At 40.5% G+C, this 13,807-nt stretch overlaps 2 protein-coding genes across 3 annotated transcripts; one reads left to right on the forward strand and one right to left on the reverse strand.

Moving 5' to 3' along the window:
• Window positions 1-720: 720 nt before the first annotated feature.
• LOC132787095 (glycine receptor subunit alpha-4) lies at window positions 721-5,172 on the reverse strand. Its single transcript, XM_060793988.1, has 5 exons — window positions 4,817-5,172; window positions 3,069-3,198; window positions 2,553-3,007; window positions 1,342-1,994; window positions 721-1,280 (listed from the first exon to the last, which is right to left on the reverse strand). Exons 2-5 carry the CDS (start codon window positions 3,137-3,139, stop codon window positions 1,005-1,007), a joined length of 1,455 nt encoding a protein of 484 aa, XP_060649971.1. The 5' UTR covers window positions 3,140-3,198; window positions 4,817-5,172; the 3' UTR covers window positions 721-1,004.
• A 4,330-nt stretch (window positions 5,173-9,502) lies between these two features.
• LOC132784493 (uncharacterized) lies at window positions 9,503-13,342 on the forward strand. Of its 2 annotated transcripts, none has more exons than XM_060790144.1 (5): window positions 9,503-9,829; window positions 10,350-11,012; window positions 11,071-12,354; window positions 12,411-13,029; window positions 13,095-13,342. In XM_060790144.1, exons 1-5 carry the CDS (start codon window positions 9,707-9,709, stop codon window positions 13,340-13,342), a joined length of 2,937 nt encoding a protein of 978 aa, XP_060646127.1. In that variant the 5' UTR covers window positions 9,503-9,706. The 2 variants fall into 2 exon arrangements, with proteins under 2 accessions (XP_060646127.1, XP_060646126.1); XM_060790143.1 differs by having other exon boundaries at window positions 9,504-9,829; window positions 12,408-13,029.
• Window positions 13,343-13,807: the final 465 nt, after the last annotated feature.

The raw sequence follows: 13,807 nt of genomic DNA on the forward strand, positions 1-13,807 counted from the left end.
CAAACTATGGACCATTGAATAAATCTATATCATCTGTGGATTGGATGGACCATTTGCGGGCTCATTTGGGGGATCTTGTGTTTGGCGTCACTAACGACCGTGAAAAGCAAAAGTGTGGAGCGTGTGACCAACATAATTAATTGGGTATTCATGCGAACCTGGCCCAAGTTGTTTGACAACTGCAAAACTTAGAAATCTTTGTTGCCTCTTTTACGTTTTTTTTTTTTGTAGCTGCTTTTTGCCCACCATTGTTTACCTACTGTTGACACCTTTAAAAGGAAAAGCAACAACAGCAATAAAACCCATAATAATAACATGTAACACAAAAATTTGCTAGTCAAATGTGAAGAAAAGTGTGCAGATAACATATGTATGCATATGGGTTTGTCTAATGGCTGAGCTGAGAAAATAATGCTGAATAACTTTATGCATAAATAAATGTACTACAATATTGTCTGTGTTTTATGAAAAGTGCGCAGCAATATAAAAATTGGATCATTGTTTTGTGCATTCGTTGAATTGGGCGCCTTTGGCGAGCTTTACGCACTGCGCAAGCGCTCTAAGCACTAAAGCTTTTACTAAGGTTCATGCTTAACCTGAAAACCTGTAGCAGTGCTTCTCAAACTGTAAGAGTAGGTATAATTTGATTTTTGTATTATTTTACTTTATTTACAATTAAAAGCATTTTAAGACATTAAATTAGCATTTAGAATTAAACTACAGCTACAACGCCATTGAAATTTTAACATTAAGCATTTAGGAATTGAATTCATATACTCGCATTTAAATGATTCATTCATTCGTAAGAGATATACATATTATATATATAAGTTTTCTTTGAGTTGTGATTTCAGTTTAAAATTCATCGTCTTAAGAGTAAATATGCATGTTTATATAGATGTCTACATATATTGCGAACAATTAACAGTTAATAAAGTTGTACGACTTGGAGATGGAAAGACTCATATTTACACGAGAGCCAGCCACAGACTGACACATGTATCTTACAGATACTCGTAGAACACAATCCAATAGATGCAATTGAGACTGGCAAAGAGTGCGGGAAAGAGCACACGCGATGAACGATCGATGTAAATGGCACGCTTTAAACGCTCCTGAGCGGGCGTTAGCTTTGGCTTTGGCATCTCCGGTTCCGGTGCAGGCGGGGGCGGCGGTGGCGCAATGGTCGGGGTCAAGATGATGCGCGACTCCTGACGCGGTATCCAGGGACCATCGGCATCCAGCGGCGGACGCACAACCCTTCTTGTAGTAGTCACAATCTGCACAGAATGTTAATATTAAAAACATATTTGAAATTCACATTTTTACACATTTACGCACTCGCTTATTTTTGGTCATCTCGTCGAAGATCTTCTCGATTTTCTCCATTTTCTCCTCGGGCAGCGGCAACATCGTTGGCTGCTTATTGTTTGCCGCATTACTGCCACCCGGTGGCTGTGTCGATCCGGCCTCTGCCTCCTTCTTGCCCGCCTCCCCGGCCACTGGTTTGGGCGGATACGCAATGGGCTTGGGTATCGGTGTATCGCTTAGCACAATATTGATCAGGCAATACTCCATCAGGGCCATGAACACAAACACCGTGCAGACAGACATGAAGGCATCGACGGCCTTTAAATAGGAGACGGGCGGCAACGAAGATTGCGACTTCGCATGTTGCGTCGAAAGCGTTAGCAGCGAAGTCACGCCCAGTGTGACTCGAGCAGGTGCCGCCTCCGGCTTGATCCAAAAGGACACCCAGGACATGATCACAATCATACAGGTCGGAATGTAGGTGTTGAATACATAATACACCAGGCGACGTTTCAGCGTAAAAACCACCTCGAGGCAGGTGAAATTGCCCGTGGAATAGACCTGTGTGCAGTCCGCTGTCTCGTTGCGTATCAGCGCCACTTGGGGCAGCTCAATGTTTTCATCGACCACCAGAGGCGTGGTGGGATCCCATTGAAAGATCAAATCATCTGTGGTGTGAGACACTGAGAGAAGAGTATAGATATTGGCATATTTAATAATATTAAATGAATATAACTACATAAAAAAATAATGCTTCTATACATACATACTAAAAGAGTAATTAATGTTAAGAAATTCCTATAATAAATTCTATACATTTTTGTAGGCATTCCTTAAAATGGAAAACTTTAAATTCGCTTTAATATGCAACTATTTTTAAATATTCCTTTCAGAATATATTTCAAATTTTAATAGTTTAAATAGTTTAAAAGAAATACATATATTGTATATTGTTTTGCAACTTTTTGCGGATTTTATAAAGATAATTTCGAATTAATTCACAATTCATTTGAAGTTCTCTTTATCGATCATAAATGTTTTTTTTTGTGTTAATTTTCAATCTCTATTTTCAAAGAAAAAGTATTTTCTCAACAACATTTTGAATCTTTTGCATCTAAAATTTAAAATGAAAACGAATGTAAAAGATATAAATTAAATGTAAGCGACATTTTTACTTTCCATGTGTGATTAAATTATACATAAAAATTAAGTTTTTCATTAAATTCTTGTACCAAACTTACAGCTCTCCATTTGCAGCTTGCATTCCTGCGTATCATGTGGGTAGATGGCAAAGTTCATGATGCAGGATAACTTGAGAGTCAACTTGACCATATAGAGTATGGTTTTGTCCTTGTAAAGCCACATATAATGATTGGGTATGGTCATCGTTTGGAAGGTCACCGACTTGGCATTCTTGAAGAAGGAATCGGGTCGCCACATGTTCTTCAGCCAGTCAACTTCCAGCAGGCGATACTCCTGAGTCATGTTCTCGGGCAGACGAAGACGATGATCCTTCCAGGTTTGGGCAAAGAACACATCGGCCACATAGGTCATCGAGTTCTCATCGATGGAGTCCAACCCCATCACGGTTACATGGAAGTAGACAATTGTGGGTTGCCCTTCCTTTTTGGGTGGTCGCATTTTATCATAACGCTTAATATCCTCGGGCAGAATATCGGTGATGGCCAGACTTTGTCTGTTATTTGAAACGGATTAATCCGTTGAACGAATGTTCGATGGAAGAGAAGTATACTTACTGAAATTCCCCCTTGGCATAATGTTTCAGGCAAATGCAGCAGATGACGAGCAGGATTATTTGTGCGACCATGGCTGTGACTTGAAGTATTCTTCTCTCTTTCTTTGCTCAGGTTCTCTGCTCAGGTTAGTCTGCAGGTGACAAAGGACATATGTAAGTGGATATGAGTGCGGTGATTTTTTGGCCGTGACATGACCTTGTTGACGGGATCAAAGCAAAACTCTCGAACGGTGTCACTGGCATTGACAATGTGTGCATCGAGAGCTTTGATATCGAGAGAAGACGAAAATAGCAACAATTATGTCGCTTAACGATGTAAATAAAATGTGAAACAAAGGACAATGGCGGGGACAGTTAGCCACACTTCCTGCACAATAGCCTCGCCATTGCAATGGCAACCCTGGCACAACCCTAGTATCTAGTACCTAGTCCTCTCCTCTCTCTCTCTTTCTCTATTGCACTCTCTTCACAATTCTGTCTACACGTGGAGGCCACAATACCGACTTAATTCACAATTAAAGCCACTCGAAGAGGGCAGTAGATGAGAGGCGTGGGGGGGACGTTGTTGGGGTGCACCGCAGCTTTAAGTGGCCCATGCGCCTTTTATGCGATGCCTTCGATGCCGCTGCTCCTGAGATGGCAATGCCACACAAAATGTGGCCCATTGAGCGCGACACGGCGAGAGATTGAAAGCGCAGCTATGCAACGGCCGCTTTAGACAAGGACAATACACACATGCTGCACGATATACGAGTGTGGCACATAGTACGGTACTCAACCAATAGACGTCATTGCCTGCTGTGACTGCAATTTATTCCTTAGTCAAATTTAGGCCAAGTTATACGCATGCATTAATTATTTAATTATTCATTAAATTCGCATTATGTTGGTCGTTAAACAGCGATCAAGTCGATAGCGTTGCTCGACAAGCTGATAGTCAGCTATGAATACCAAATGCAGATCTTCATATAGTGAAAATGTATAATTGTTTCTAGACACAATGCAAAATGATTATTCTTAAATAATATGCGGATCTTGATGAGAAGAAAAGTATAAAGTAAAAAATACTTCCGTATGGTAAATTACACCTACAAAGGTCTTAGCTGTTTTGCTGACAATATGTTATTTTGTCTTTGTTCAAAATGGGTTGCGGGTATCTCACAGTCGAGTACACTCAAATGTAGCTTTCTTACTTAATTTATTTCATAGACTAACAAATCTTCAACTCCTAGTAAATTCAATATAGAAAATTCTTGTGAATATAAAATGAATTCAATTATTTAAAGCTGCTTTGGTTATTTTCGCAGTTTGTTTTTTTTTTAGATTGCTTTGGGAAAATTTGTTTAAATTTGAAACCATATTTTATATTTCCATTATATATGACTTTTATTTCTATTTTTTTTAGCGAGGTAGTTAGGTACTTTTAATTATGTTTTATTATGCGTAGAATGCTATAATATTTATAATTACATAATATGTCAGAAATTTAACCAAATTTAAGTATTAGCCGATTTAATTTTGTGTCTTGAAATTTCTTTGATATTTTGTAGAGCGATAAGTACGTTTGTACCTAAAAAGTTAAAAAAAAAAAAAAAAATCAAAAACTTTAAAACGAAAATATGGAAACGATGTGAATACTTTAAAATTCTTCACAGAAATATAAGAGAGTGACATAATACAAATATGTTGTGGCTAGTAGAAAAAGTTGGCTCAGTTCTAAAAATATAAGTTTAAAAATATGGTACATACTGAAAAGTTTGAGTCCTTTAAAAATTGAGTTTCACTTTGGATTTCTGAGATTAAACAATTCTGGCACAATTAAAAATTTGCTGTAGATTTCACGGATTATCAAATCTTAGCAACGATTATATAACATCATCTAGACACTGCCAAGAGCAACATTTTGCGTCTGATTTCAATTCTTTAAAACATTTCTGGTTGATTATTTTTGATATTTTTGAAATGTTTTTTTATTGCACAATAAAATATATTTTAGTAATTATTATTAATTATTTAGTTGACTTGATTATTTTGACAACACTTTGTATATGTTGAGTTAATTATGGTTGTGATTTATGGCCGATCTGAACGTCTTTGCCGTTCGAAGCGTCGCTGACAACTGACGGTTAGAACGAAAGGAATTTGAATTTAAAACGTTGCCAGGCAAGGCGAAACGATGGCGAAATTCACCAACGAAAGGCGCAGGATGCTGGCTGGATACAAGATGCAGTGACAGCACTCATAGAATGTGTCTCGATGTGTGTGTGCTATTGAGACATTGTGGTTGAGTTGCTGAAAACCTTTGCGCACTATATAAAAGTGAAAGGCCTTAGAACATCTAGGGGGAAAACTAAGAAAAAGTCTTTAATACAGTCAGCTGGGAAGACTATGTGAATGCGTGTGTATGAGTGTACACACACACACACACATACAGCATACTATATATAGTGTATAGTCTCTGTCTGTTTGTTCTTGGCATAGTCACTTAACATAATTTCGTCGAGTACTTTGGCATTGCCTTTCTACATAATCTGCTCGGGCTCTGTCGTCATCGTCGTCATCTTCTTCTTCGTCATTGTAATTGCAATTCGTATTGTAATAATGAGCTGGGGTTCTCTCGTCTCCGCTCCTCCCGATCCTGCCCCCTACTTTTAGCGAGATTTCAGCAGTGCCGCATTCGCTTATTGATTCGCTGAAGTGTAACGAACGAATTTCTAGCGTGAAAAACTGAAAACGTTTCTGTAGTTTTTCCAATCAATTGGCTTGTTTCGAAGCGACGACTAACAAGCTAACAACTTCTGAAGTGCCTCCCAAGGGTCGACTTGCCGCAGCAGCAGCAACAATGCCAACATTTTGCTGCACTTGCATTGCATTGGCCAGGGATAAACGAAAATGCCAAATGGCAACTAATGACGGTCAATCCTCTGATAATCCAGCCAGATTGTGAGCAAAACGTGTCCAAAAACGTCGAATATGAAGCGATGTAATGAAGAGAGTAAAGTCTTTGGGGAGAATATAAAATAGATATTAAATTATACATAAATAATAATTAAGAATTGAACAACTTCAAAAATTTGAATATCAAGAGTCAAGTTAATAGTAACAAACAAATACATGAAAAGTTAATAAAAACAATCTGAGGAAATACGAAACACGAATAACCAACACATATAGCACTTGCCCTTAGTAGGAAGAATAATTCATAATAAAAGTAACGCAAATTGGAACAAACAAATATACATATGGGCATTTCTCAAAGTCGCGAACGTACGTTCGTACGAGATAAATTAGAAAAATAAAATCGAAAACAAACGTTTCCTGAAACTTTTTTTTTACTCTTCGATAGCATTTGTTTAGCTCTTTGGTTAGTGTAAATTATGGGGCTTATCGATTTTTAATTTTCAAAATATTGTCAAAAAACATGCGGTCGCGAACGTACGCAAAATGGAAGTCGACTTTGGCTTAATACAGTAAAATGCAAAACTCTGCGAATTGAGGCGGAATATTTTAAAAAAATAACTTTACTTACAAAGTAGAATCATGTAGCTTTCTATTAAGTCTACTCCCAAGAAAATATCTCCATTTATTTATTTTTAATTTAATTAAGTTCCGGTCGCGAACGTACGGTCGCGAACGTACGATTTTTCCATGTTGTTTTATTAATAAAATTTTTATTTTACCACAACTTTTTTTTATTAATAACTTCATATTTCATAAAAACAAAACAAACAAACAAAACAAACTCAATTTAATGTGTCTAATAACATTTAAAAGCAAAAAAAATAAATTTTTATTAAATATGAAATTTGTACTGAAATTTATTAATAGCAAGAAAAATATGTAATAAATAATAAGTAATAACTAACAAGTAATAAGTAACTGCAAACGACATAGTTTTCAAAAACAAAAACAAAAAAAAAATTTTTTTTTTTAAATCCATGCGACGCTAGTAAAAATCGACATATGCTTATAGGTAAGGTCGCGAACGTACGCTACTTTGACAATCAATAAAAAAAGATTGGTTTGAGTAACCCCAACGATTTTTTATATTTTTAATATATATACCAAAATCACTTAACACGAGAAGTTTCATTCACCTGCTTGCACTTATTGCGGAGCAATTACAATAAAATGATGTTTTTGGTCGCGAACGTACGATTTGAACATAGATAAGAAGCAAAATAAAAATAAACAGTTAATTGAACATTTTTTCGCTCACTTTGCAATTTTTATCTTATTATTGGATTGCTATTAAGAGATTTGGTAGAAAAAATGCAAACATATCTTATGATTTTCTTGTGAAATAATTAATCAAAAAAATGCATACAAAAGGAGCTAAAAGTGAAAAAATTACATTTTTTCAGTTTGCAGGCAAATTTTTTTATAAAAACAACGGAGATATGCTACGGATCCATTGTATTATGAAAATTTGGATATTTCTTTATGACATTATACAAAAAAATACGATGAATGTGAAGATTTTTTTTTTCGGTCGTGGTTTACCTTTCTTTGAGAATTGCCCATATGTAAATTAATGGAAAATAATTAGAATCTTAGAAAATATCAATCGAGTTTACACAGAAAAAACACGTACAAATCCATCTTACAAAATTCGTGAAAGTTATTCTTTTTCATGACCTACACTATATGCATAAAATATTTTCGCTTTTTATGGAATGCATCTAATTGAGTTACCAAAAACACGCCAATTCAAGCGGAGCACAGTCCCTTAGTGAAGCTATAATTAAAACGCATCGCGCCTTGTCGCCACCTGGTTGGAGGACAAGGCAATCTGCAACCTTGAAGCAGCTCAGCTGTATATATTAAATGTTGTCTGTACACTGACTGTACACACACCACACACGAGAGTATTGTATATTCGATTCCTCATCCTTCGGTGATGATGCCTGAGAATGCGGCCTTTTGGGCACGCCCACAAGCACAAGCTACAAGCACTCAACGCCTTTGCCGCAACACTTCAGCAACACATCCTTTGGCCTTCCGTTGCCGCAACAGCAGCAGCAACCACAACAACAACAACAACTGCAACAACAGCAACGAGTAGAAGAACTCGTCATCAGCATCGTTATTAAATTATCTCTGATGCGATAATAACACACTTAAGTAAGTTGCCGTAGATTCTCGCCCCATCCTTCATCCCTCCGCCCCTTAGCAGTTGGTCTGCTATAAAAAGCCGCTGATTTTTCTATAGTTTATTCGAATGCAGTCGAGCTTGGCGCTGCTTTTGGACCTGACCTAAGTACTTGGTGGGGCTGTGAGAGTCTCGTAGTGCACACGCTTTTCAATCTCCGCCCCTTTATCCAGTGCCACCCTCTGCCTCGGCCTAAGTGGTGCTCTCAAGTTTCTGCTGATGGCAGCAAGGCGGCAACGAGGAGTGAAAAACGTGGGCATTGCAAGCGAAACGTAAAGGTTTGCCACGCTTTTAACTTGAATAGTTGTAATTTTGTAATAATTGTTATTGTTGTTGTTGTTGTTGTATATAACTTTTTACAAGCATTACGTCATTGAAATTTCGCAAAAATAAATTCTGAATTCACATTTAAAATATGATGCCTTTGTGTGACGTCAAGGAAAGATCTATAAAAACAAGTGAAGGTCGCGTTAAGATAATTTAAGCACTTCTAAGAATGCTGCACCGTAATATTAATGCGATATTTATAGAGCAGCCAATCTGCACAGATCTAGAGCTACACTTCATGCGTGCGACAAACATAATCTATTCAAAAATTAATAAGCGCGCCACACAAAACACAAAAGTCATGTGGAAACATGCGTTGTCAAGCAGCAGCAGAAGCAAAAACAAAACTGTGACCCACATAAACATATTGCGGAAGTGTGTTGAATGGAAAGTTGCAAGGCATTGAAGAAAGCAACAAGAAGCAACAGTCAACCCCTAAGCGGAGAAACTCCACTCCAGACATCGAGACTCGCTCGGTTCATTCATGAAAAGCGCCAACTGAGGCCATTGAACTGCCGTTCGAAATGGTTAATAAGGAAGTTTATGCGCTGCGGGATTCGTTCCACACCACATTAGGAACTTGGGCGAATTGCCAGTGGGTTGTACATTTGGGGGAGGGATGCCGGTGGCCAAGGCAAGCAACAGTTGCCACACCGAGAGAGAGAGTAAGAGAGTGAGAGAGAGAGCGCTCAGGTGGAGACGATTGCTGCGTCATTGTCGCCATTGTTGATAAACAAACCTGTAGCCGCCAGTTCGGCCCCCTCCGAAAAAAAAAAAAACAGAAAAAACACGTGTGCGGTTCATTCTGATATAAACTTTGGGTGGTTGTCGGCAACAAGGGGGTGTCTCCAGCAGGGTGCTGAGGGGGTGAATCGCAAGCGGGCAACTGCGCAGACTCGTTGCCATCGGGCCAGCTGAGCACTGGCAGCATCGTGACGTCGTTATTGATTTTTACACAGCCAGGAGACGCGCATCGTTGAACTGCATTTCGTGCTGCAAAACACACACACAACATCCCAAAGGAGACGCAAAGAAAATGCATTAAACCAAAAATTTGTGGTGTTTGCATTAAAAATAACAATTAATAACGCACATTATAGGCGGCGCTTGGCATAAAGGCAGAGGCGCCGGGCGCCGAGAATTTGGACGCGTGGCCCAAGATGATCAAACTGCGACCATATGTGCCATCCAAGCGCATCGCCATACGGGACTCTTCGATTGATGAGGACATAAGCGATGATGTCGACGATGAGGTATTCATTAAGGACGCCAGATCCGCCAAAGTGAGTCACAATTTAATGCATATTCAATATTATGTTCGTGGGAAATCATTATTCCTTTCATTGTAACTGCGAGAAAATATGCTGCATTAATTAAGGGAGTTGATAAAAGTTTTCTTTAATTTAAAATCGATGCCGCATACGAATTCCACTCTTTGCGAATAAATGAATGTCGTTATATTCATTCATTTACATTCATTGCCATTCGTTCTTTATGAATTGCAATTGAAATTTGGAAACTTAAACTAATTATTATTTCATTCAAAATTTCCTTTGATAGTGTTAATTATATTTGTTTTACACTTTTTTCAAACTTGCATTTTATGATAACTTGGTCAATTTTCTATAAGTTTTATTGCTTCACATTTTGACAATTTTAAATTTACTTTGTTATTCATCAAAAATATTTCTCAATTCTCTTGATTTATTGAATTGCAATTTGATTAGTGTAAACAAAAAGATTTATTGCTTTTTGAGACCTAGTTGAACTTTCCCTAACTCGATGTATTGCTTGCAATTACAGCGCAGCGAGGAGCAGGGTCTGAAGCGTCCCTTGATGGCGCCACGTCGCAAGCACAGCTCCGGATCGGGCAGCAGCTCCACGCCCATTATGAAGCAGCACAAACGGCGTCGCTGCTGCAGATGCTGGGAGTCCTTTTGCTACGTGCTCGCTGCATTGACTGTTCTCTGTGCGCTGCTCAGCTTGGCGGCCTTGATGTTGACGCTGTTCCCATCGCCCATACAGAATATACATCATTGGTGGAATCGTGGCGAACAGTTGGGCGCATTGGCCACAGCTCAGATCAGTTATGGCAGCTCCATGGGCAGTGAATTTGTGCCCTGCACACAGATTCGGGTGCAGAAACTCTGGACACGCAGCATGCCCAGAATGAACAGCGAGAGTCCGTTGAGAGCGGCTGATCTGAATGGCGATGGCATCAAGGATGTCATCTTTGGCTATGGCGTCGATGATAACATACACTACGAGGGCATTCCACTGCCGCGTTGCAAGTCCGCGCAGCAGGGTGACGATGTACCCTGCGAGGGTGGCGTTGTGGCGCTCAATGGTCGTGATGGCAGCATTCTGTGGCAATCATGGAGCGTGGCGAATGTGTTTTCGCTGCACTGCAATGCAGACATTGATCGCGACGGTGGCATGGATTGCTTGGCGGCCGGCAGACTGGGCGTAAGTTAGCGAGAGACTCATAAAAGGACTCAATTTTCAATACAATTTGTATTTGCAGATGATCTATGCCATCAATGGACGCACTGGCCAGGTTATCTGGACTTTCCATGAGCTCGAGGTGGAGACAAATTCACCCATTGTTATGGATCTCTATACGATCAATGTGCTGCGTGACTTGGACGGCGATGAGGTGCCCGAGATTATAGCTGCCCATCTGGAGGAGCGTGAAGAGTCCAAAGCTGGCCACATCAAGCTCATCTCAGGCAAGACGGGCAAAGTGATTCGCAGTATACCGACGCCACATCGCGAAGAGATGTTTGTGCCCATCCAGCTGCTGACCAAGGGCGATGGCACTGAGCTGCTGTTAATGATCACCGGTGGTCAGAATACACCGGGCGGCATCTACAGTCTGCGTCTGCTGTCGTTGATGGCGCACACCAGCGAGAAGCACTTCACGCCCTTGCATCAACAGCAGCGTTCGGGTTTGATGGTGCCCGCAGTATTAACTGATATCAATGGTGATGGCGTTACGGATGTGGTTGTGGCTGCCTTCAATAGTAGCGTCTATGCCTATGATGGTCGCAACTACAGCATGATGTGGAACTATACATTCCCGGCGAGCGAATGCGTTAGCGCCATTGTCCCGGGGCATTTCAATCACGACAACGTCACCGATTTCATGGTCAAGTACAACACGGGACCAGGCTTTCCCGTCTATTACTATTCGCAGACCACCATCCTCGATGGCAACACCGGACAGCCGCTGCTCAATGCCATGATGACAGATGCAGGCGGTGCTAGCAGTCTGTTGGGTGGCGTCTCCATTTCCCAGAGCTTTGGCGGCGACTTCTTTTTGCACTGGCAGCTGCAGTGTCGCAACAAACCCAATGCACGCGATGCCTACGAGTTTGTGCCCGACAGTGACATTATTTTACAGGCTCGAGCGGACACCTGTCGCCTGCGTTATAACGAATCCACAGTGCTCAAGCTCTATGCTATTGCCCGGCACATTGAGCCACCGGGTGCTGTGCTATTTAGCACCGATGACTTGGAGGTGCAGCTGAATCGCACACAAAGGCCCGCAGCAACGGGTAAACAGTCGCCACTGAAGCATCCCAAGCTGCTTAAGAAACTGCTGGCAAATCGGGAGCAGCTGCTGCGTCAAGTTGTTGGTGCCAATGATGCAGTCGAACAGCAGCAATTGCAACAGCAGCAGCAGTTGCCAGTGAAGCATGTGAAGCATCACAAGCACACATTGCCAGAATTGTTGCCGGAAGCGGATGCGGACAATGAGTTGCCTGCTTTTGCAGGTGGCTACATCAAGGAGCCCTACAAGGAATTTGTAAGTTATACTCATGAAATTATAAAGAATAAGTAATTAAGCTTACATTACAGAAGGACTATGAGCCGCTGCAGCTGCCAGCTGAGAATCCAAATCCCATGCGCTTGCCCGAGGAGTACGAGCTGGTCTATAACGATGAGCTGCCACAGGTCTCTGAGCAAAACGATCGTCCGATTCACTTGCGCAGCAAATATCCTAGTGGCAACAATCGTGATGTGCGCAGCGATACGCTGGACTCGACTACGACCACGAGCAGCACAAGCACCACTAGTCAACCGCTGTCGGCTCAATCGCCACTTAGTTTGTGGGATCTGGAGCTAGACAATGAGGCACAAGAGCGTGCTGCAGAAGCAGCTGCCGCGGTCACCAGTTCCAGTCGCCGTCGTCGCAAGCGACAGCGTCGCAATGAGCCTGCCACCAGTAGCAGTAGCAGTGCTTCCACTTTAGATAACAATGCTGGAGAGGATGTGACTGCGACGCCAGAGGTTCCATCGCCTGCTGATTGGTATTTGGCTTCCATTTCATCGACAGGTGTGCTGCTCAAGGCGCTTAGTAATGTCAGCTCTACGCTGGACTTTGTCTTTGTGCTCAACATACGCGAATCTGAGGCGTATCCACCGTTATTCTCGCCGCAGGATCTAAGCTGCGTCGAGGAGAAAATAAGCGCCTACAAAAGTGAGTTATTAATTTCTGTAACTGTATATAAATCTATAACTATATTTACGGTATTTGTGTGACAGGCTATACCGCCGATAATTTGCGTGTGCTGCGCAAGCAATTTCTCAAGCAGTGCCTGAGTGAGCGTCTCGTGGACGCGGATCCCGCGTTGCCAAAATATGAATCCCAATTGATCATCACTAGGATTAGCATAACATGTAGCTGTCGCTCACTGCAGCCGGGCGAGGTGTGTTCGGAGCTGGATCACATTGATGCACAACGTTGGACTGAGTTTATGGGCAACGATGGTATTGGCTTTTATGCCAATTAAACACAAAACAAAACAAAACACTTGAAAACAAAGCAAAAAACGAACTAACTCTATCCTCCTCTCTACTCTATTCACACCTATTGTAATTAATCGATCGTCATTATTGTCTGTGGCTGTTTCGCGTAATTGTAACAGTATTTACATGTGTGTATTTGTGTATATTTTATGAATTTTTAATTACAATTAAATATTAAACTTAACAATGCGTATTTTGTATTCACTCTTTTTAAATATTTGAATGCAGCATGACCGCAACTGGAAATATACAGCAAATATACAAACAATCAAATCTCTAGTATTTTTGTTTATTTTGCGGAAATGCGGTCAGTTTGAAGCAGGCATGCGAATGTTTGTTTTTAATCTTTTAAAAAATATTATTTTTTTTTAATTTTATTTTGTGAAAATATTTATAAAACTTACTATATTATTTTGAAACTTGCAAGCTACTTCACCAAGAGTAACCAG

Source organism: Drosophila nasuta, chromosome 2R (genome assembly GCF_023558535.2).
Source record: "Drosophila nasuta strain 15112-1781.00 chromosome 2R, ASM2355853v1, whole genome shotgun sequence".
Lineage (NCBI taxonomy): Eukaryota > Metazoa > Arthropoda > Insecta > Diptera > Drosophilidae > Drosophila > Drosophila nasuta.